General features: G+C 36.1%; 1 protein-coding gene across 4 annotated transcripts in view; it reads right to left on the bottom strand.

Moving 5' to 3' along the window:
* The window catches only part of LOC141391990 (uncharacterized), a 264725-nt gene that overhangs the window by 177359 nt on the left and 62970 nt on the right, over window positions 1-24396 (bottom strand). The window contains exon 2 of one of the 4 annotated variants that reach the window (XM_073964821.1): window positions 7556-10495. The exons of the other annotated variants lie outside the window; for them this stretch is intronic. Coding sequence (XP_073820922.1) covers window positions 10469-10495 — 27 coding nt within the window. The 3' untranslated portion in view covers window positions 7556-10468. Of the gene's footprint in view, window positions 1-7555; window positions 10496-24396 lie in introns of those variants that run through there. 4 annotated transcript variants of the gene reach the window in all.

Raw genomic sequence — 24396 nt, 5'->3', positions numbered from 1 at the left:
TCTCGTATAGCCCCCATACAAAATGACGCGTGACGCGTCGTCGTTTTAAGGAATTTTTAAGGTATTTGGCCCATTTTACCACCGAATTGGTTGTAATTTGGTACTTTGTGTCTCCAGAGGCCAAAAAATATTCCTACCAAAGTTGGGTTATATAGGTCCACGTTTTGGTATAGCCCCCATTTAAGGCCCCATATAAAGTACGCGTCATTTTAATATATTTTGAATGTATTAGACCCATTTGACCACAGAATTGGTTGTAGTTTGGTATTTTGTGTCTTCAGAGGCCAGAAAACATTCCTACCAAAGTTGGGTTATATAGGTCCACGTTTTGGTATAGTCCCCACATAAGACCCCTTATAAAGTACGCGTCATTTTAATATATTTTGAATGTATTAGACCCATTTGACCAAAGAATCGGTTGTAACTTTGTATTTTGTGTTTCCAGAGGCTAAGAAACATTTCTACCATAAAATGTTTATATAGGTCCACGTGTTGCTATAGCCCCCATAATACAATATCTCCCGATTTTCGATATTTTGAACGTTTTAGCCTCATTATCACACCGATGTGGCTGAAATTTGGTATTTAGTCTTCTTTAGGCGTATAAAACTTTCCCCCAGAAATTTGTAGGTATAGGTCCACGCCATCAAATAGCCCCCATAGAACGGTACCTTCCGAATTTCGGTATTTTGAAGGTTGTGGCCACATTAATCCACCGAAATGGCTGACATTTGTGGTGGAGGGTATAAAAAGTTCGGCCCGACCGAACTTAAAGCTTTTCTTACTTGTTGAAAATTTATTTATATAAAACCATGTAACTTCAGGCCCCAAACATTTTTTTTAAATTTTACTTACACTCTCTTCTATCAATAAAAAATAAACTTTGTTTAGTTTTATTACGAATTCATTTAACAATTAAACAAATATGAAATCAGGTTTTTAGCAAACAATTTGTTAAAATCTGATGCATCAAAATTTCTTGCACTTGACAGTGAATAACTGAGTGAATATTTACACCAACAACAAAAAGTAAAAACAAATTTTTAGTCAGCAGAGTGTCTGCAATTTTATACTTTGATTTTTTGACTTTCGCGCCGCTAGATCAATGGTTTGGGCCAGTGTGAGACGGTTAGAGATCGTAATGTATGCGAATGAATGTAAGATCTTGTCGTCGGGTCCTATAGTCGATGAGATTCATATGTGATAGGCTAAATATTTACTTGCTGCAGTTCTTTCATCTGAGGAATATGAAAATATCCGCCGCTAAATCCACTACCACATTGTTCACCAACTGGATTCCTAAAATGAGGCTCCCCCTGAACCTATTGGTTGATGGCCTGGTCCTGATTCCGAGCACTAACTACCCCAATATGTTGAGTGTAACGTCCGACTTCATGTCAAAGATGTCCGCGCAAGCAACAACTATTTGCGCCAAAATCACAAGTAGGAACAGGGTTCTCAAGTTGGACTTGGGGTGCCGACAAAGAAGCCTTATTGAACTCTTATAATGCAATAGATCAGGCTGTGGTAAGCTATGCGAAACCAGTGTGGTACACAAATGTTGGCACTATACAGGGGCGAATATTAAAACCTGCCAAAATGTCGCCCTGAGGACAGCAACAGGGTACCTCCTCATGACACCAGTGGACCATCTTCATGAGGAGACGAAGATTTTACCGGTATATGGACACAACAAGATGTTTTCGATGCAGTACTTGCTTGGCTGTTAGCACCGTGAGCATCCACGATCTAGAGAACAGGATTCTCCCAGGTACGTCAGATGACTGGATCAATGGTACTACAAATTCGAAGATCACGTGTTCAATCCCACAATACCACATATAAGGCACATATGCACACGCAATTTGTCATTTAGGGTTTTTAGTGAATAGAAAACATCTGAGCCGAACTATAGTGTAGGAAGGCATCCATAGTGAAATAGTAAAATAGTATGGCATCCATATATAGGCGTCAACACCAAGACAATGGACTTGAAATGTTTCGGAGAAAAATTACGCGAAAAATCAATGGGCAAATCTGCCTCGACGTAGAATATATAGGTAATATAAATCCCAATCTATATGAGCTTTACATCGACAATACTGAAGAAGCTGTAGCATCCCAATGTTCAACACATAAACATAAACATTTATTTAAAGTGTAAGATCATGTCCATTCATATCTTTTTACCACCACACACCATTTCCACAAGCTGCAGCACTACCACTAGGGTAGAGGGTACCAACAGCAACAACAACTTTATGATTATTATCGAAGTTATTTGAATATTTACTTATGGATTTCAATTGAAATGTGAAATGTGCCACGAATTAACACCCTCCCTCAATAAAATTATCTTTTATTGCAGACAAACGAAATGAGAGACAAGCAGATAGACATAACGACCGACCGACAAACAGACGGACAGACAGAAATATAGACATGAATGCAGTTTACAAATATGTATCTTCTGGGTATTTGTAACTGTAGCTCTAAATAAATATATGCATACATCTATGCATACAGACATACAAACATGCATATTTATACACAAATGCCTGTGTATATTCATTCGTTCATTCATTCATTGTCTTCTATTGACAATGATAACAAAAATTGGAATGGCAGAGAGAAAACAGACATGACTTTTTTATTATATTTAAGGTAATTTTCAGCCAACCTCAGCCACAGCACAAAGCTCTAAACAGCACTTTACACTGTAACACTTTAAATTACCAAAAAAATAACAACACTAACTAAATTATTTGAATTTGGATGGATGCTTTATCACCTTCACACCGTCACACCTTGCACCGAAACGAAAACAAGAAATGGAAAGGAAAAAATGTCGAATTTCAATGTTTATATTTTTTGGTTAATTGTTTTGTTGTTGTTGTTTTTTTCGAACAGACAACTTGCATTGCTGAGCATCTGAAAATGCAAATGTATTGCCTTAAATTAGAGTAAATTTGACCATAAAAGATACCACCATTTGACTGTGCGGTATTTTGTGGTACACCAAGTAATTTCAATAGATCAACGTAGATAACACTAAAGACAACGACGACAACACCAACAACATAACTGGCAACTGGAAAAAATTCCACCAACCTCTAAGAAGTTAAAAAATGACAAAGTAGCTGCTAAACACACTATTAACGTTCCTCAGATATGTACATTCGCAGGTTTTTCTTCACCAAATTTGGCATCACAGAGTTATAATTTAACGTGTCTTAGGCGCAGCAATGGACATTAGGAGCTTTTAGGTGCACACCACTTACATTCCTCTGCTATAGACTTCAAATTCAATTGCATTCAGATTTTTGTTAACAAAAATAACAACAAATGTTGTTCATAAATAACTTTTCAATGTTTTGTAGACAATTAAATGTTTGTTGTGACACGTTCATGTTGAGTCGGTCTCTTATGAATGCTGCTCACACTAACTCACACACAGCTAAGCGTTAAAGTTAGCCTAGACTGCCGTCATTGCTCGTATTTTACTCTAACTTTATGTTAGCTGTCCTATTCGATATAAATCTTTGAATGAAGTTGCCATTAAAGTTGTCAAATTATTGCTTAATTAATATGGGTTGAGTCGTAGAATTTATGTTCCACATAAATTCAATAAATACGCCTGAAAATTTGAATGCCGCCAATGTTGTAGAAGGATAAGTTTACTTATTTCTTGTCTAAAGTTCTTGGTCGGCTTTCGGAAGATTATAAGAATAAGAACTACGAGAAAAAGAAATATTAAGTACACCAAAAGGACCTAAGATGTGGCATTAGGGTTATGATTTTTTGACATTTTCTCTCAAAAATGATTTCTTGATGCGAGAGTAAAAAAAAATTTTGCCTATTATTGACCAAAATAACGTGTAATCCATTTAAATAAATTATGTCGATGTAATATGCGTAGGGCAGTAAAATTATTTTTTTATTGTATATAGCCTTTATATATAACAAGTAAAAAAGTATCAGTCGGCTTTGTCGACAGTGTTATACACTCAGACTGTGTGAATTGAAACTTTATCAATTGACAATATCGAATCTAATTTCGGCAACGCAGATCTTGTGGCCATTTTTGAAGGTATGAACTTGCCGACAAAAAAAATATTTGGGTTGAAGCTCAAAAGGAATGGATCGACATTCGATAGTTGTAGCGTCCAGCATTCATTGCCCACGAAACACATAATATCGCTTAAACAGGACCACAATGGGTAGCATCGGTATAATATTCCAAGGGAACTTAGAACAGATCCTAAACTGCATTTAAACAAACATGTTGAACTTTTTTGAGGAGGTACCCACATGGTGCCACTTTTCGTATTATTTTCTCAGGAAATATGGACTTACCCCTGATAAAACTTGTATCGTTGTAAAGGGGGATACAAGAGCAGATCTTGAACGGAACTTTGCCGAATTGTTGTGTAGGGAGTACCCGAAAGAGTGGACCGATAAAGTCCATATTGGAACCTCACCTATGTATGCTAGAAATTTTAGGACATGTCACGTATGAACCAAATCGGTTACTCCCTTCCAGAGTAATCCTGCGCAAAATGTTTCCGAAAATTTTTGAACTTTTGTGGTGCAGGTGTCTGAAGGAACGGACCGATATGACTCATCTTCAACTCAACATATTAGGAAGGCAAAATTTTGGACCAAATTGGTTCATCCATTCGAGAGTTATAGTGTGTTCCAGCCACTACACATGGTGCCATTTTACAATTTTTGAGCTGTTTTCTTAGGAAGTATGGACTTGCCTCTGAAAAAACTTGTACAGTCGAAGCAATTCGAGAGCAGTTTTTAAACTGAACTTATCCGAAATTTTATGTGGGGTACCCGAAGAGACCGATATTGGAATCTCATTTATGTCTGGTAGAAATTTCACGATGTGCAAAGTATGACCAAGTCGGTTACTCCCTTACTCTTTGAACTTAAACTAATTTTGGACAAATGTTGGATCAAATCGGTTCATCCGTTGCAGAGTTATTGTGTGCTCTAGCCAGCCAGGCAGATAGACGGACATAAAATATATTATATCTACAAAACTACTGAACCGATTTTGACATTTTCAGGGAATGTACAGGGATGGCCTCAGTGCAAATAGTCTGCACATTTTTGAATATTTACAAAAACACTACATTTGCAATAATAACGATTGTATATGTTTGAAAATTTGGGGCCTAAAGTCGGGTTTTTACGTCACGCCTTACTTTTCAAATATTTTTATCTCGATTTCCAAGATTTACCGGAGGAGATGGGGTACCTTCCCCACGCCTTTCTTTTAAACAGTACATGTATCTGAAAAACTAATGATTATATCGCTTCCAGCATTAATTTTGGAAGACAATGGGGTTGTATCTCCTACCCTAAGTACATATTTGGGGCCAAAATACCGGACCCACTTTTTAAATATGTTTTATCTCTTCTTTTCAAAACATTGTTTGTCCAAAGCTACTGAACTTATTTTCATAAAATGTTTAGGAATGTCCCGTGGTCCAAAATGATATATATTTTTTGATGAATTTCGGGGGCCTATTGTTTTATAATCGTATATTAGCTGAACATATGAATGCATCGGCATCATGTATATTGGTCATGAATATTGTAGTAAAGCATAATGTTTCCAAAAATAATTAATATATATTATTCTTTCGAACATTTTACTTATAGCAAAAAGGTACTAACTTTTTAAAGCCCACTGTCATAAACACATTACACATTAATATTCTGAATACAATTCGGTGTCAGAAATAGAAAGTTGGTTTCAGAGTTATTTTTAAATTATTCAATTTCTTTTATTGAATAATTCATAAAACAACATGTAATTACAAAATTGCAAGTTGGCGCCTTCATTAATTTTTTTTTATTTTTAATTATTTTTAAAAACAATTGAAAAGTAATAAAAACATTTCCTTGAATTTTAATTATGTATTTTACTCGATTGTTGACACGGGAAACATAAAGTACCAGCTGTCATGACAGAATATAGCTACATATAAATGTATGTCTGTACATACGTTAACAAGCAATCAATTCTTATCGCTATTATTTATAATGTGACCTTCACTTTTCATAAAAATAAAAACATTCTTGACATTAAATAAAATTTTCGATTTTTTAACACATTAACCCAGTGACTTACAAAAACAGAATAAGAACGACAACATCTACAGAATATTAAAGGGGCTTTAAATACAACACCACATTTAAAATTTTATTTTTATTATTATGTTTAATATGGGAAAGCTGACTTTATATGAAAATGTCACATGAAAATGACTTAAGACCACTTTATTATTTTTCATTCTGTCTGTCTTTTTTGTTTTTGTAGCATGGCACGTTCACGATATATTAGGTGTCAAAGTGCTTAAGACCACAACCTCACGTCTGAAGATTCAAATGCTGCGCACCACTAGACACAGAGTGAGCCTAAGCCTAATATTTGAAATACTTTATTATTTTCCCATGCAGTCAAATTGCCTTCTTCGTCTAACAGCAACGTGCAGAAAGAAGTGAGAGTGAGTTAAGTCGAGACTTATTACCACCAACAAACGGCAAGCAGGCAGATGAAATGAAACTTAACAGGCAATTGATTGTAAGACGAGCCTCTTTTCTTTAGATTGACTGTTAGAGGTGATAAATGAAAATCCCTCTATGTATGCTCATGCCACCTCCATCGACCAACATCGACCAACACTTTCGTTTTCCTTTCCTTAGGCGAACAAATCACGTCGTCTTTAGTTGGTAATATGAGAATAGCTGGTTGTTGAAAAAATAAAAGTCATAAAAATAAACTGTTGTAGCTGTTTAGCGATAAATCATATTTATGAGATTGAAAATTAAATTATTTGTTGTGTCTTCTTCGTTGTCGTTGCCGTGGTAGTTAATTCTATTGTAGGTAATAAATTTGGGAATTATGAGCAAAACATAGGATCTGAGAAAAATATTGAAATTCAATGTAATATTAAAATATTTTGTAAGTTTCAATGTGGACATCAAGAGTTATGTGAGCGAAAGTTGACATCAGGAAATGGGGGATAGGGAATTACGAAACGTAGAGAAATTTACAGAGCGTACACTGAAACATTTTTGTTGTGCAATTTTAAATAAAGAAACGAGTTTCTGTGTTGGATAATCTTCCTCAAGGAAAATAAAAACTCCTAATTGAAGGAGGATTAGATATTATTAAAACTGTTGAAGAGCCAGCACGCATTAAAACATTTTTTCGATTACAGAAAATATGCAGTTTATATACTCTCAGCCTTTACTCTAACGAGAGTATATACACTTTGATACGACTAAAAATGTGACTAATTGAAAAAATGGTTTTAGACCGCAAGTATGTTTAGACGAAATTTTTGTCAGACAATTTAGAGTCGATTTAGCCAAGTCCGTCCGTCTGTCCGGCTGGCTGATGTACATGATAACTCTCGAACGGATCAACCCATTTGGTTTGGCTCTTGTAATATTTTGTTCAAACTAAGGTCAAGTTCGATGATCGACCATATCGGCCCACTCTCATGTATACCTCCCCCATAAAAGTTTAATATTTTTTTTTTTCAAAAGTAATGCGCAATAATTTTCGAAGGGACTAACGGATTTGGTCCATACTTTGCACATTGTAATATTTCTATCAGAGATCAAGTTCGAATACGGACTATATCGGTCCACTCCTTCGGGTACCTTCCACAGACAATTTGGGAAAAGTGCAGTTTGCTGTGCAGACTTGCTTTCGAATCGTTTAGACTTTTTTGCAACCGATTATTCTCGGGCCTCTTTTACCGCTGTTCAATTTCTTTTCAGGTGCAAATCTATACTTCCTGAGAAAATGGCATGAAAGCTTTAATTCCCTACGGCCACCATGTGTAGTGGCTGGTGCGCCGAACAACATTCGAACAGGATACTGCATTGGTCCAAATTGAATATTGTTCGAAGCTTGTTCTTATCGGTGCACTCCTGCCTGTACCTCCCCGACAAAAGTTCAAAAGCTTTTTGCTATTTGCTATATTTCTTAAATTTAGAAACCGATTTGGTCCAAACTTCGGAACTCATAATATTTGGTCGAAACTTAATTTAAGTTCGAAAATGGACCATATTGATCCAGTTCTTAGGGTACCTCCTTCACAAAAGTTCACAAATTTTCTTTATGTGAGCTTCCTGATATAATGGTAGAAAAGCTCTCGCAAAATAAGATCCACTTCCAAAATAGGCTACGTCGTAAATTCCTTGAGTTACCTACTCCGCAAAGTTTTGAGCATTGATAAACCGATGCTCGTCCATATACCTTATCGGATCTACAAAAAAAACATACGTTTTCTTTTTTTTCATATGTCGTTGTTTACCAAAGGAAAGACTTGCTCAGAGAGATTAATGCATAGATATTTTGAGCACCAATGCTTCAATCCAAATTTTGTCGACAAGTTCGTACCCCTTAAAAGGGCTACAGAATTCAGAAAACCCACTAGATAAAAAATTGTTGGTGAAAGACGTTTTTGTTGTGTAGCCGGTATTCGATTTCAGTTCACACAGGTTTGAGAAAATATCTCTGTCGGCAAAGCCGACTGATACTTTTTTACTTGTTTAGACATATTGTAACGTGACCGCTACATTGCAATCCGCCCACCTGATATTACATACAGTATCAATACAAAACTACCTTACAAGTGCATGCATAATCCCAACTTCATGCATAATTAGAACTCCATTCATACATTATTTAAACTTCAGCGTATTTCCTGGTTGTCTCGCCTTACAAATAATTCTCATTCACTCAGTAAACCCAGATGGATAAGATGTTTAGTTTTCGTCGCTGAATTTGTCGAGTGCTGGCGTTAAACGAAGTACAAGATAACACGTGTGGCATTGTCCGCAGTCACTTGAACCGAACCTAGCAACAGCCGTCGGCCCTGCGATTCGTTCGCTCCTGTCGATCCGTTCGCTCCTGCCGATTCGTTCGCTCCTGTCGATCCGTTAGCTCCTGCCGATTCGTTCGCTCCTGTCGATTCGTTCGCTTCTGCCAATTCGTTCGCTCCTGCCGATTCGTTCGCTCCTGTCGATTCGTTCGCTCCTGCCGATTCGTTCGCTCCTGTCGATTCGTTCGCTCCTGCCGATTCGTTCGCTCCTGTCAATTCGTTCGCTCCTGCCGATTCGTTCGCTCCTGCCGATTCGTTCGGCAGGGTAAGAGTGTACCCTGATTACAGTACCTTTTAGGTTTTATCCATATTTTTAAACTAATTTCACGAAATGTTGTCTTTTTAAGTGTTAGTATGTAGTAACCATCTACACAAAGAATCATCAATATTGGTCCACGTTTTGGCAAAGCCCTTATATATAGGTACCCCCTGATTTAAGCTATTTCGAGGGTCCTGGCCACATTTTCAAATTATTTAGGTTCTTATTTGGCATCTTGGTTTCCGAGGGGAAGAACACCTTTTCGCAAAAAATGTTCAAAGTAGGTTCATGCTTCGGAGTAGAGCCCACATAAAGGTAACTCCTGATTTGCCTAAATCGAGGGTCTTGGCCACATTTTCCAGACGATTTGGCTGAAAATTTGTATTTGGGTATTTTGATTAACTTCCAACAGAAAATTCTCTCATGGTTATTAAAATTAAACTATCCTCTTAAGTATTTATATATGTACATATTTATTGCATTTATTTCCCGCCAGACTTAGTCCTGTCGATTTCGGGAAGTCAAAGAAATCCAAACAACAACCACAACCACAACAACATTTTGTTTTATTTTAAAAATTCAATGTAGTCCTACGATGTTGCCAGTATCTGATGTGATTTCTTCTCCGGCGCAGTGTTGGAAGCTATAAAAATATCGATAAAAACTTGGTATTATTGGCAAAACATTTAACAGCCATAAAGTCAACAACGAAAACAACACCACCGCCAACAAATGCAACAACAATAAAAGCTTAGCCTCCAGCCAGCATTATTGTCGTCATCTTCTCCTCTGTTGTTGTTGAAGACGAATGGAAGCAGTAGTCAAGCACCATTAGCGACATGCTGCTGCAATCCATTGAGAAGTAGTTTTTCGTTCCCTCAAATCGTAAATTACCAAATGTTATTGCAAAGCAAGACAACAAAGGTACATTGGTAGCCCTATAGGACGGCACTGTACTGCTGCTGATGATGATGATTGTGATGCATCTGTAATTTATGACAGCTGCAGTGGAGAAACAGGGAAATAGCAAAATAAAATACAAACTTTAAAGAGTGTAGATGTTTGTCTCTCCTAGGTTGTTGCCATAAATTCTGTTAGTGTTCTAGAAAAATATGGTGTTATTTTATTTTTGTAGAAGATACTGTAACGCGGACCAATAACCCAATGCCATGATCCGGGAAGTGAATCATTGCAGCTTACGATAAAAAGTTGTATAACATGCAAAAATATAAGAAACATTATCTCTTAAACATAGGTCTTACCTCGATCTTGTACTATTTATCAGCAGATATTAGAAATAACGTATATATAAACTCACCTGTAAAAAAAAGAAACAAATTTGAATTATTTAGAAATAAAAAAGATTTTATTAGGAACAAGTTTAATGTTATTAAACCCTCCTCCAGTTGATTATTTAATTTTGTTAAGTCTTCAAATGGAGATAGCGAGGACAAACAGTGTTCGCATCCAAGAAACTAAATAGCTCTAACAATTCCAATATTTTAAATACAACTAAATTGTTTTCATAACCCCACATTTGACCACAGATATACATTTTAAATTACATCCTTGAATGATATCTGCTTAACCTACATACATACGTGTATATATCCCAATATAACTCAATTTCCCAAAAACATCAACAAAGGCAAACTGACGAAAAGTTAAGTCATGTTGCTGACAAAAAGTCTATGTAATTAGCCATAAATCAAGTGTTATCGTAGACTCTCTTCGCAAGTGCGTTCGTTCGGTTCTTGCTTGCAATAGTTGTGTTCTTGTTTCTTTATTTCGTTATCAGATTTTATAAATTAATTTGTTCTTGGCTTGAAAATCAAAACAAAACTTTTCTTATCAAGACAACAACATCTCTATTAAAAAGGGCAATGTATAAATGTGTGTTCGAACACATGTATGTATAGGTATGGCTGTGAATAAATCACAAAAGGAATATACCAAGGCATTTAAGCTAAAAACCAACAATGGCAAGGATCTGTAATTACTTATGAGAACAAATGCTGTCTTCGTATCAGATAGTTTAGCAAAGAAGTCTGTCAGCTAGTCAGTCAGTCAGTCAGACGGACCGACAAAAGAACAAACAATTTGTAAAATAACACTGCAAGTTATTTTACAAATAAACTACAGAGATGAGAAAGAATGCAAAAGGCATGATGATGATTCAAAGAAGAAAGAAAAATAGACACACAAACAAATCATTACTCTTATGCAAATATGTAATAACATTGTAATGTGTGAATGTGAGATTCCCTTTCATGCATTGGTATACTACAGAATTTCTAGGTGAGTAAACATAAATTGTATATTGGGGTATGTTAGTGTGTATATGTGTATTTCCTATTAGGATTTGTTATCATTGTAGTTTTCTTTGTTTTCCTTCAATCTACTCAAGCAGAAAGAAAATCATTTAGATTCTCACAAACACACATCAAAAGTCAACTTTTCTTTTCCATCGACCAGCCCACAAACATAAACAAAGGGGAGATGGTAAAGAACACCAAGAACAAAGAGATTATTGCATTTGTAAAATAACATCACGTAAAATCAGATGTGCAGATGAAGATTGTGGGGTTACACTTGAAATAGTTTTGCATATTCTCACGGCCCATTTGTAAGGCACTAACAACAGGTGAATTGGTGGTTTGTTGGGTAATTCTTAGAATATGAGTGGCTATGTACATATATAGAACTGAGGACTTTAGAGTTCCGAATTTTATATTTTATTCTTTATAGAAACCGAATATGGTCCGAATAGACTGTAAGGAGTATGAAGAGCTGGATGGATGGATATCAGAGCAGTGTATTAGGTGTTTATAGAATAATATGACAAGTTTTATAGAAGTAAGAACAAATGTAATAGTCCGAATAGGATATGTAGAGATTCGAATATAATATAAAGATCTCTAATGAGTTCTAAGGTTTAATTAGAATATGAGGAACTCTATAGAGACCCCGATGAGAGACTCTCTCTCTCTGATTTGAATAGAATGAGTTATATGCGGTTCGGAGTAGAATATGAACAATACAGTAGATGTACAGGTAGAATATGAAGAGCTTTATAAGGTTCCAAGTACAGTAAATATAAAGAGCTTTTTTGGATGCGAATAGAATATGAGGAGTCCTAAAAGGGTCAAAGACCCTATAGGATCCAAGTAGAATATGATGATCACTATGGGGGTCTGAGTATAGTATGAAGAGCTCAGTAGAGATTCGGGGATATTATGAATAGCTTTCAGAGGTCCAAGAAGAATATAAAGAGCTCTATGGAGTTCCGAGTAGAATATGAGGAGCTACAATAAGGTTCATAGAAGAATAAGGGAAGCTATTTAGGGGTCAGAGTAAAACATAAGATGCTCTTTAAGGGCCCCTGTCGAATAAGGGGATAATTAAAAGGGTCCGACTAGAATATGAGGAGATATATAAGGGTCAAAGTTCTAGTGGAATATGATGAGCTCTATAAGGATCGGAATACAATATAAGGATGTTTATAAGGATCCAAGTTAAACATAAAGAGATCTATAGGAGTCCTTGTCGTAAATAAGGAGCTCCATACGGGTGCAAGTAAAATATGGAGAGCTCTCTCGGGATCTGAGTGTAATATGAAGAGCTCTGTAGAGACCGGAGCTCTTCAAGGGACGTGTTGATTATGAGGATATATATAAGGGTCCGACTAGAATATGACGAGCTATATAAGGGTCAGAGTAGAACTTAAGGAGCTCCTTAAAAGTCAATGTGGAATATGATGAGCTGTATAAGGGTCGGGGTAGAATATGAGGAGGTTTATAAGGGTCCAAGTCAAACATAAAGAGCATAAGAGTAAAGAGCTGTAGAAGCGTCCAAGTAGAATATGGTGAGTTCTATAAGGTCCGAGTAAATTATGGAAGGTTCTACAAGGGTCCGACTAGAATATAAATAGCTCTGCAAATGTCCAAGTAGAATATACGTTCCTCATTAAGATAAGAAGTCAAGACATGTACAAGTAGAATGTAAATATCCCTTTAGAGGTCTGAGCATAATATAAGTTTCCCTATAGTGGTGCTCTATGAAGAGCTCTGTGTAGGTCCCAGTAAATTATAAAGTGCTCTATAGGGGAATGGGTGCCACCGTGGTGCAATGATATGCACACCTGTCTTCAACGCTAAAGGTCGTAGGTTCGAGTCCCAGGCCAGGCAACATCAAATTTTCATCTGGGATGTTTGTGGAACAATTATATATAGGGTAATGTGTTGAATATGAGATGCTCTCGATTGGAGCAGAACGTATTGTACAAGGTTCCGGAGGCAAAAATAATATGAGCACTCCTTAAGGCCCTATAAAATTCATGTAGAATATGAGAAGCTCTATAGGAGTCTGATTATAATAAGAATAGAGATTCGGAGATGTTATGAACAGCTTTAAGAGGTCCGAGAAAAAATATTAAGTGCTCTATGGAGATCCGAGTAGAACATGAGGGGCTATAATAAGGGTCATAGTGGAATATAGGGAACTATGTAAAGGTCAGAATAGAACATAAAGAGCTCTTTTTGGGGATATCTATAAGGGTCCGAATATGATATTAGGAGGATCATTGTAGGACATATTGAGTCCTTTAAGGGTCCCAATGGAATACGATGTGCTCTATGAGGAGGTTTATAACACCAAATAAAACATAAATAACTCTATAGGAGTCCTAGTAGTAAATAAGGAGCTCTGTAAGAGTCCAAGTAGAATACGGATCCGAATAGAATATGAAGAGCTCTGTAGATGTTCAGGTAGAATATGAGGACCTTTATAAGGGTCCGAGTAGAATATGCAGAGCTCTATGAGAATCATAGCAGAATATATAAGGTCCTGTAAGGGTGCGATTATAATATAAAGAGCTGTGTAGAGGTACAAGTAGAATATATTCTAAAGAGAAGAAAGGAGAACCGAAAATAATATGATTTAGATTTATGAGAAAATCTGTAAAAAGATGTAGCAATGAACTGGTAAAAATTTCTCATGGATTGGACAATAAATGTGGCCTTTAAAGCAATTTCGTAAAAATTCACCGTTAGCCCCATACAAATTACTATGGAAACTTTGAGGTCCCAGTGGCACGTGTTAACATATTCCGATTGTCCTTAAATTTTGACAATCCAACAATTTAACAAAACTAAACAATGTTGTGTGGTGCCGCATAAAAAATCCGACATCGATTTGTTAAACCACCCTAATACATACATAGTTTGAATAGCACTAATGTCCGGTATGCATAAACGCCGAAGAGGCAGTGGTATTAATCATACAAAGTACTAGCGGGCGAAAAGTGTGAAGATTATAGTCAGTGTTGTAGTTGGGCCACATTTGTGGGACTTTTATCTTTGCCTTACACCAAATCTTGAAGAAGACCCTGCAGAAGCAAATCGATACTTACTATATTTTTACAGCCTACAATACACCTTTAGAGGAGCTCGTAAGGCTTTAAACGATGTTATTAACTGATATAAGTCACGCAGTTAAGATCGAGCCGTTCAATACCAAATGAATTTTCGGGCAATATCATATTTTATGTTATGCCAATGTTTTAAAACTATGAATGGGTAAATCCCTAAGTCCTTTTCAAAATTTACTATCACAAACATGAATAATGTTTCCTGTGGAATATCTTTTTTAATCGTTGAAAATCGTTTTCTTCCACACAATGCTTTAAATTTAAATACCATGACCTCATGCGTGTATTCTTTTTCAATGCTTATCCATTGTCACAAAGCATCCTCTTTTAATTCTCAACTGCTTTGAAAGGCAAATACACAATCAACACTAGGCCAAAGCATCATCCAACATTTTGCATATGAATAAAATGTGGAATAACAAAACATTACAAAGAGGGTATTTTTCATTTCATACAAAGAAAAATTCTTAAAAATAAATTTGTTTTGTTTAAAGTTACATACTGACATCTATACATACACAGAAATAATAATAACAACAACAGCAACCTTGACTAAACAATTGTTTTTTTTTTTTGCCATTTTTTGTTATGTTTTTAATTTATAACGATGAAAAAAAAAGAAAAGGACATTAATGATAATGGAAAAGAGGAAAAACATAATGCATGGGGATGATATGTATGTGGTGAATATACATACTCCTATATTTAAGACGCTAAAATCTTATGCATTAAATATCGAAATTACACACGAAAAATTATGGGGCTCTCTACACAAATGCTGAACCATGTCTGATGTTAAAAAACATGTGTGGACCCACATAATGCTCGAGTCAAAAAATCTCATAAATTTCCTACTTTGCTCTTCTCAATTCAATCAGTAGCAGCATTTAAATAATCCTGAGATATTGGCATCAACGGGAAAGATGATTGGGGGAATATACAAATATTCTTCAAACTAAAACATGTGTAAACGAATGCAAGCAACAATGGATGACTTTGTCAGAATTATGCACTGGAATTTGCCTTCATTTTTAAAATGAAAATCTTTATAAATAATTTTCCTATTTCGATGTGTGTTTGTAATTACATACTCTCCTTCTCTATACATATTATAACCGAATATCTTGTATGGAGACAAAACCAAAAGACAAGGAATTGTAATTATAAGATTCTGTTCAACCCATTCATTTCGCCATTCACATCGGGGAGTGTAGGACGATGTCGAAACAGGCAGAGAGTCATAAAAACAAAGTTCATGTTCATTAAAGATGTGAAATATGCCCACGGTTGTATTTGTCTCTGCCCTCGATGTCTATATTTCATGCAATGATGATGTAGTTCAAGGAATTTCATTCATACAATGCGAGTACACTCAAATATAGTTGTTACAGAAATAGAAGTAGGAAGGAAAGCAATAACCAAACTGTAGTCAGTTTTATGTATTAGCAGAATTGTATTCGAGTCTATGGGGAAATGCAGCTTTGCAAGGTTATGGAACGGTAATGGTCCTATTGGATTAACCCTTAGATTACGATAAAGGACTCACAGATACTATTTCAAATTATGTGGTAAAAGAATCAACAATAAAATAATCGCTACACGCGGATAATGAAACATAGCCTGAGACCAAAATAGGTTTTTGTAAATATCTAAAAATATATATTGTTGGAGCAACCATATACCTTCTGTCGTAATGGTATAGGCCATGAAATTTTCAATTGTGGAGATACAAAAATACAAGGACTATAGGAAAAGTTTGGAGTTTCAATTAACTGACATAATTTCGCATATGCATTTATCTAATGAAGTGCGATATATATACTAGTTCCCAAACTTTGCCTTCGTCTGCCACAAAAACAATATTCAATACGTAGAGATGGACAGTGGGTAAATACCCAATGGGTAAATACCCGGTAAATTGGGTAAATACCGGGTAAATACCCATTTGTGGATATTTATTTGGGTATTTACTATATTGAATCGCTAATACAACATCTTAGAGCCTATTTCTGGGTTTAGGTTATGAAATCGATTCAAAATGGATAGTTTTACAATACTTTAAACTAGTGGGTAAATACATGGGTAAATACCCGAGTATTTACCCAAGTGTTGGGTAAAAATTCATTAACTGCCGAACCACTTGACGTAGGCTGACAAAATTTGGCTCAAATCTTACTTATGTCAAGAGAATATCTAGGATTGAAAATGGGGTCACTAGGTCCATGTTTTGATATAGCCCCCATATAACCTTACCTTCCGATTTAAGGTATTTTTTGTCTATTTGCCTCATTGTACAATCATAGTGGCTGAAATTTGGCATAGTGAGTTCTCAATATGTAGCAAATACCCTTGCAAAAACTTGTCAACATAGGTCCACGTTTTCTAATAGCCCCCATATAAGGGTACCCCGATTTCGAGTATTTACCCAATTTTTGGGTAAAAACTCATTAACTGCCAACCCACTTGACGTAGGCTGACAAAATTTGGCTCAAATCTTACTTATGTCAAATGAACTTTTAGTACTGAACATGGGGTCTCTAGGTCCATGTTTTGATATAGCCCCCATATATCCGTATCTCCCGATTTAAGGTATTTTTTACCTATTAGCCTCATTGTACAATCATATTGGCTGAAATTTGGCATAGTGAGTTCCCAATATGTAGAAAATACCCTTGCAAAAACTTGTCAACATAGGTCCACGTTTTCTAATAGCCCCCATATAAGGGTACCCCGATTTCGAGTATTTACCCAAATGTTGGGTAAAAACTCTTTAACTGCCGAACCACTTGACGTAGGCTGACAAAACTTGGCATAAATCTTTCTTATGTCAAAAGAACTTCTGGTACTGAACATGGGGTCTATGGGTCCATGTTTTGATATAGCCCCCATATAGCCGTACCTCCCGATTTAAGGTATTTTTCATCTATTAGCCACATTTTACAACCAAATTGGCTGTAATTTGGCACAGTGAGTCCTCAATGAGTATAAAATATCCTTGCAAACATTTGTCAACGTAGGTCCAAGCTTTCTTATAGCCCCCACATATGGGTACCCCGATTTCGAGTATTTACCCAAATATTGGGTAAAAACTCCTTATCTGCCGAACCACTTGACGTTGGCTGACAAAATTTTTCTCAAAACTTTCTTATACCAATAGTATTAAACGTAGTGAAACTGGAGTCCCTCGGTCCATGTTTTGGTATAGCCCCCATATAGCCGTACCTCCCGATTTAAGGTTTTTTTCATCTATTAGCTACAAATTACAACCAAATTGGCTGTAATTTGGCACAGTGAGTCTTCAATGAGTATTAAATATCCTTGGAAACATTTGTCGACGTAGGTCCACGCTTTCTCATAGCCCCCATATATGGGTACCCCGATTTCAAGTATTTACTCAAATCTTTAACTGTCGAACCACTTGACGTTGGCTGACAAAATTTTTCTCAAAACTTTCTTATACCAATAGTATTAAACGTAGTGAAACTGGAGTCCCTGGGTCCATGTTTTGGTATAGCCCCCATATAGCCGTACCTCCCGATTTAAGGTTTTTTTCATCTATTAGCTACAAATTACAACCAACTTGGCTGTAATTTGGCACAGTGAGTCTTCAATGAGTATTAAATATCCTTGGAAACATTTGTCGACGTAGGTCCACGCTTTCTCATGGCCCCCATATATGGGTACCCCGATTTCAAGTATTTACCCAAATCTTTAACTGTCGAACCACTTGACGTTGGCCGACAAAATTTGGCTCAAAACTTTCTTATATTAATAGTATTAAAGGTATTGAAAATGGAGTCCCTAGGTCAACTTTTTGATATAGCCGTACCTCCCGATTCCAGAAACCCATATTGGGGCTACAAGAAAACGTGGACCTATGTTGACAAATGTTTGCAAGGATATTTTATACTCATTGAGGACTCACTGTGCCAAATTACAGCCAATTTGGTTGTAAAATGTAGCTAATAGATGAAAAAAACCTTAAATCGGGAGGTACGGCTATATGGGGGCTATATCAAGTAAGATTTATGCCAAGTTTTGTCAGCCTACGTCAAGTGGTTCGGCAGTTAAAGAGTTTTTACCCAACATGTGGGTAAATCCTCGAAATCGGGGTACCCTTATATGGGGGCTATTAGAAAACGTGGACCTATGTTGACAAATTTTTGCATGGATATTTTCTACATATTGAGAACTCACTGTGCCAAATTGCAGCCACTATGATTGTACAATGAGGCAAATAGACAAAAAATACCTTAAATCGGGAGGTAAGGTTATATGGGGGCTATATCAAAACATGGACCCAGAGACCCCATTTTCAATGCTAGATATTCTCTTGACATAAGTAAGATTTGAGCCAACTTTTGTCAGCCTAAGTCAAGTGGTTCGGCAGTTAATGAGTTTTTACCCAACACTTGGGTAAATACTCGGGTATTTACCCATGTATTTACCCACAAGTTTAAAGTATTGTAAAACTATCCATTTTGAATCGATTTCGTAACCTAAACCCCGAAATAGGGTCTAAGATGTTGTATTAGCGATTCAATATAGTAAATACCCAAATAAATACCCACAAATGGGTATTTACCCGATATTTACCCACCGTGTGGGTATTTACCGGGTAAATACCCGGTAAATACCATCTCTATCAATACGCCTGAAGATCGGTTTAACCACCCGTGAAACGTAGCGTAATAGTTGAATGCGTGGGACTTCGGTGGACTCCTAATTTTTCAATGTATATAATAGGTCTAATAAGATCAACTCGAAAGAGAATTAATTAAATATCACTATAAATGACCTTCGCCTTAATAAGGCAAAAATAAAAAATACAAGGAAGTTCTGCGTCCTTAGAGAGAATAAATATTGCTGAAGTAAACATATTCTGAGAACAAAATGGGGTATTGTACATATGTAATATTAATTTTTACATATTTGTAATACCCTATTTTGTTCTCAGGATATTTTTACCTCAACAATAGGGTATTGTAAATATGTAATAATATTTGTTTACATATTTGCAATACCCTATTTAGTTCTCAGAATAAGTTACCTCCACAATATTCCTTCTCTCTAAGGACGAAGAAAGTTCGTATTTTTGGTTCTCCACAGTAGAAAATTTGTGAAAATTGATATAAGTTGATTAGAGTCTGACTTATGCGGCGAGACGGTTTCTTTAGATTTACTATCGGTGAGAAATCTTTTCTCGAGAATGTTGTAAATGGTACTATGGAATGTGCATGTGTAACGACATCTATGTTTCATATTAAACATTACTATAAGAAAGGTTAGTCATCAAAAAGGGATATATTGGCGTGCATTTTCAGGCGAGCAAAATACTGTTGGCTTTGCTTTAAGCCTTAAAGCCCTTAAAGTTTAAGGGCTGGAACTAGAATCTACTAGTCACTCAAATAAGATTCGGATTTGAAAAAATCCTAAAATGACTTATCCTGCTGATTTAGTGTATATCCACCATCCAGATAAGTTGACTTATCAACTTATCTATCGCACTTATGATATACAAAAACAGTGATAATATCCTTCTAGAAGTAGAATGAAGGTTCTAATATGTTACTTCTACTTCTTATTTCCTAATCAACAATTCTATATTTACCTTCAAAGGGTTAAGTGGAGCACTGCTAAAGACCTCTTCATAACAGGCAACCCCACCACAAAATCTATAAAAATAAATAATAGTTTTACATAAAAAGTAAATAAACAACTTTGAACCGGCATTCCATTTTTTCTTCTCCTTTTTGCTCTCGTTGGAAACTTTCATTTGTACGAATGAACAACGCGGAGATGCTATTTCTGGAGGCAGATAAACTATTGCATAAAATAAACATTAACCGCAATAACAACGGCGAACATTTATTTATTTGAAGAGAATATTTCTCTCGCTTTCCCCTCGGGGGATGCATACAACAAAGTTAGACACTCAGATACAGTATAACAAATTGCGTTAAGGCTAAATGTTATTGGGTTATTATTACAATCGAGCAAATATGAAAAAAAAAAACGCCGGAAGAAATAAAAACAGTACTTCAATTTGTGTATTTGGATAAAGTGGTATGGTTGATTGAGTGTCACGGAATTCGGTTATTAGCAACTTCTCCGAAGTGGTACTCTATGTATTGATGATTCTTTTCCTGTTATTTTTGGGAGCATAGGGCTTCCTCAAAGCATTGTTGTTGTTGGATATTCCCATGTAAGGTTATGTTGTCCTATCTTGGGTTATTATTCGTCGCCAGGTGTTTCTTGGTCGACCTCGATTTCGTGATCCTTAGGGATTCCATTCAAGAGCCATCCTGGTTATGCTATGCAATTCCTTCCGACAACACACAGGCAGCAAAGTGTAGAGCAAAATAAAAACTTGGGTGCGAGAGGCCTCCACCAAGGAACCCCGAAGAGAAGAATGCTCCATATAGGGATACACTAAAACAATATCAATATCAAATTACTGCAAATTCGGTTAAATATTGCAACTAAAATCCTCAAAATACCGAAAATCGGGGGTACCGTTATATGCAGGCTATTCCAAAACATGGACCTATATTGACGATTTTTGGGGAATATGTTTCGAGACCACTGAGAACCTTAAATGTCAAATTTCTGATAGTTCGGTCAAAAAATCCTACAAAAAGGGCGCGATAACCGATAATTTACCAGCCAAGCTATTCGACGATTGCAAAATAAGCTTTCTATATCATGTCCGTAAGAAATGAAATATGATTTTGTGCTCAAAACACATGAACGATAAAAGTTCATGAAATAACTGGGCAATATCAATGCAGCTTTAGGCAAATCCACCATTGACCACATATTTTCGTTCCAGATAATTTCTCAACATCTACCATTATTCTGTCGAATACAATGCAGTCGAGTCCTATACGTTCAAAGGTATTCGAAGTCATGTCTGAACTCGAGTCATTCGAGGTGCAAACGTTGATTTGATGAATTGGGCTAAGTAAGTAATTTAACAAGTAAAAAGTTTTAGTCGGCTTGGCCGACAGAGATATACCCTCAGCCTGTTTATATTGAAACAATTTTTTCCCAAAAAACCTATGTATTAAGAGGGTTTTAAAAATTTTAGGCGAATAGATCGACATTGACCATTATGGAAGTGGATCTCCATCCACTACATATGGTGCCATAGGGAGTTTTTGCACCCCTCGGGCTGTTTGCTCAAGAAGTGTGGATTTGCCCCTGAAAAACGTGCACCTTCGTAATTAAGGCTGCTAATGCAAGTTGCTTCAACAAAAATCAAAGTGATTCCATAGCATGTCTTAAAGTGAACTTATCCGAAATTTTGTTTGGGAGGTACTGGATGAAGTGGACAAATATAGTCCATATTTGAACCTGATCTATATCTGATAGATATATTAGGATGTGTAAAGTATGGGCCATTTCGGCCACTCCCTTCAAGAGTTACCGTACGAACAATTTTTTCGAACATTTTTGAAATTTTGTGGGGGAGGTACTTGAAGTAGTGGACCGATATGGCTTATCTTCGAACTTAAACTATGTTTGGACAAAATTTTACTAAGAACAAATTTTGGATCCAATCGACAGATTCTTTCGACACTTATCTTGCGCTCCAACCACCTCACACGGTATCACGGTATTGTGCAACTTTTAGGCTATTTTCTCAGGAAGTATGGACTTGCCCCTGAAGGAAGTATGGACAAAGCTATTCGAGAGCAGGTCCTAAACTGAACTTATCCGAAATTTTGTGTAGGAGGTACCCGAAGGATTGGACCGATTAAGTCTATATTGGAACCTCATCTAAGTCTGGTAGACATTTCACGAGTTACAAACTATGGACCGAATCGGTTACTTCCTTCAAAAGTTATCGTACGTACAAATTTTCCGAACATTTTCGAACTTTTATGGGGGAGGTACCGAAAGGAGTGGACCGATATAAACCATCTTCGAACTTAAACTAAGTTTGGACAAAATATTACGAAAGCCAAATTTTGGACAGAATCGATTGATCCGTTTGAGAGTTATCGTGCGCTCAAGCCAGCCAGACAGACAGACAGACGGACGGACATTGCTCAATCGACTCCAAATTGTCTGAAACACATTTCGTCCCAACATACTTGGTGCCTAAAACCATTATTTCGATGAGGCACATTTTGCCCGTATGAAAGTGTATACACCCTCGTTAGCATGAATGCTGAGGGTATAAAAAGAAAGCCACATTATAAGAATACGGGCCACATATGGCCCGTATGACGGTACAAGCAGTACGGAATGACCAGCATTCCGAAAGAATAAAAAAGTCGAACCCAAGATAAAAATAAATGGAAAAGAAAAGTAACAAATGGAGAGGCTTATAAGACAAATGTTCAGCTTTGGACCACCTAAGTAAGTAAGTACACGTGACACGATATCAAACACACGAAACAAACAAATCTTAAATTTTTGCAGCAATTTTATAGAATTTTTCGAAATCAACCATTCCAAAGTACGAACCGTTTCCTTAATGTCGGATACCATCAGGGTGACAAGGATTAATTTCCAAAAATTACGCGTTAAAAACACTTTCTCATGGGCTTGATGATCAATCACTCATCACGTAACTCATTTATATGAGGCAGTCACCGCCAAAACGGCCTAACCCACATGTTCAAACAAAATGAAACTGTAATGAACTGTATGTAACTCGGTGAGTTTTAGAGATATCAACTTGAAAATTTGATACAAGATAAAGTAGAAGTCGTAGAAAAAACAGAAATTGCTAACTCAGAAAACGCATTTTTGAGTTATGCCACTCTTTGAGTAAATGAGCGATATGTAGATGTGTTTTAACCCTTAAAATTATTAAGGACATTCTAAGGCATACAAATTTGTAATTTTTAGAGTTGGGTAATCTAGTTTCTAGCTCACTGTACTTGTTCCAAAAAGTATGAGTAACGTCATAAAATCTAACGTGTGACATTATGTATACGCAGTTTGTTCATACAAAAGTGTGAGCCATTGGAACTACATAGTGAACTAGATAGTTCCATATAGTTTGGCAAACCTTTAGTAACTTGAATATATCCATATTATCCGCAGTTTACCAAATTCCTTCCTCTTCGTTTGTCATTTTGATGTGATAATCATATCACAGCCAATTCAATTTGATTCATATTCATGTTTCGTGGGATTTTAAATAAATTTCAAAATATGTTTTATATAAAACCATGTTCAAACATGTCATTTGACTAGCACAAATGTTGATTTCATGTCAAAAATTTTTCAAAACGAAAGTTTCGAAAATATACAAAGTAAAATTCATTTATAGTGAAAGGTAAACATTTATGGCAATTACGAAGACCTCTTCTCTCTCTCGCTGGTTGTACAGGAAAAAAACCGGACGATAAACGGGCTATGTACGCAATGTAACCAATTGAAGTGGGATATTGATTTTGAAAGAGATGTGTATGTATGTAACGCTTACATATACACGGGGAAAACAGAACAATGTGAAAGCATATTAACAAAGTGAACTACATTCATTAAATGTTTATTAGTATAGCTTAAATATAGGCTATTTTTTAATTAATTAAAGAAAATTTTCAAAAGTTAAATATTTTATTACCAATATTGCTTCGCCTTAATTTCTCTCAGTGTGGATTGCAAACATTTGCTACTGTTACGTGGTTAGTACACAAATCACTGGAATTAATTTAATGCTACTGGCTGATTATTGACCGGGCAGGCTGCTGCTGATATGTAGACAGTAATATTGCAACAGCAAACAAACATTGGTGGTCACCACGACCATTCCCAACACCATGGAAACA

The sequence above is a fragment of the Musca autumnalis genome, unplaced genomic scaffold (genome assembly GCF_047663935.1).
Source record: "Musca autumnalis isolate F117 unplaced genomic scaffold, ASM4766393v1 scaffold_2, whole genome shotgun sequence".
Classification (NCBI taxonomy): domain Eukaryota; kingdom Metazoa; phylum Arthropoda; class Insecta; order Diptera; family Muscidae; genus Musca; species Musca autumnalis.
Note: the sequence above shows the minus strand (reverse complement) of the source record. Positions and strands in the feature narration are given on the sequence as shown.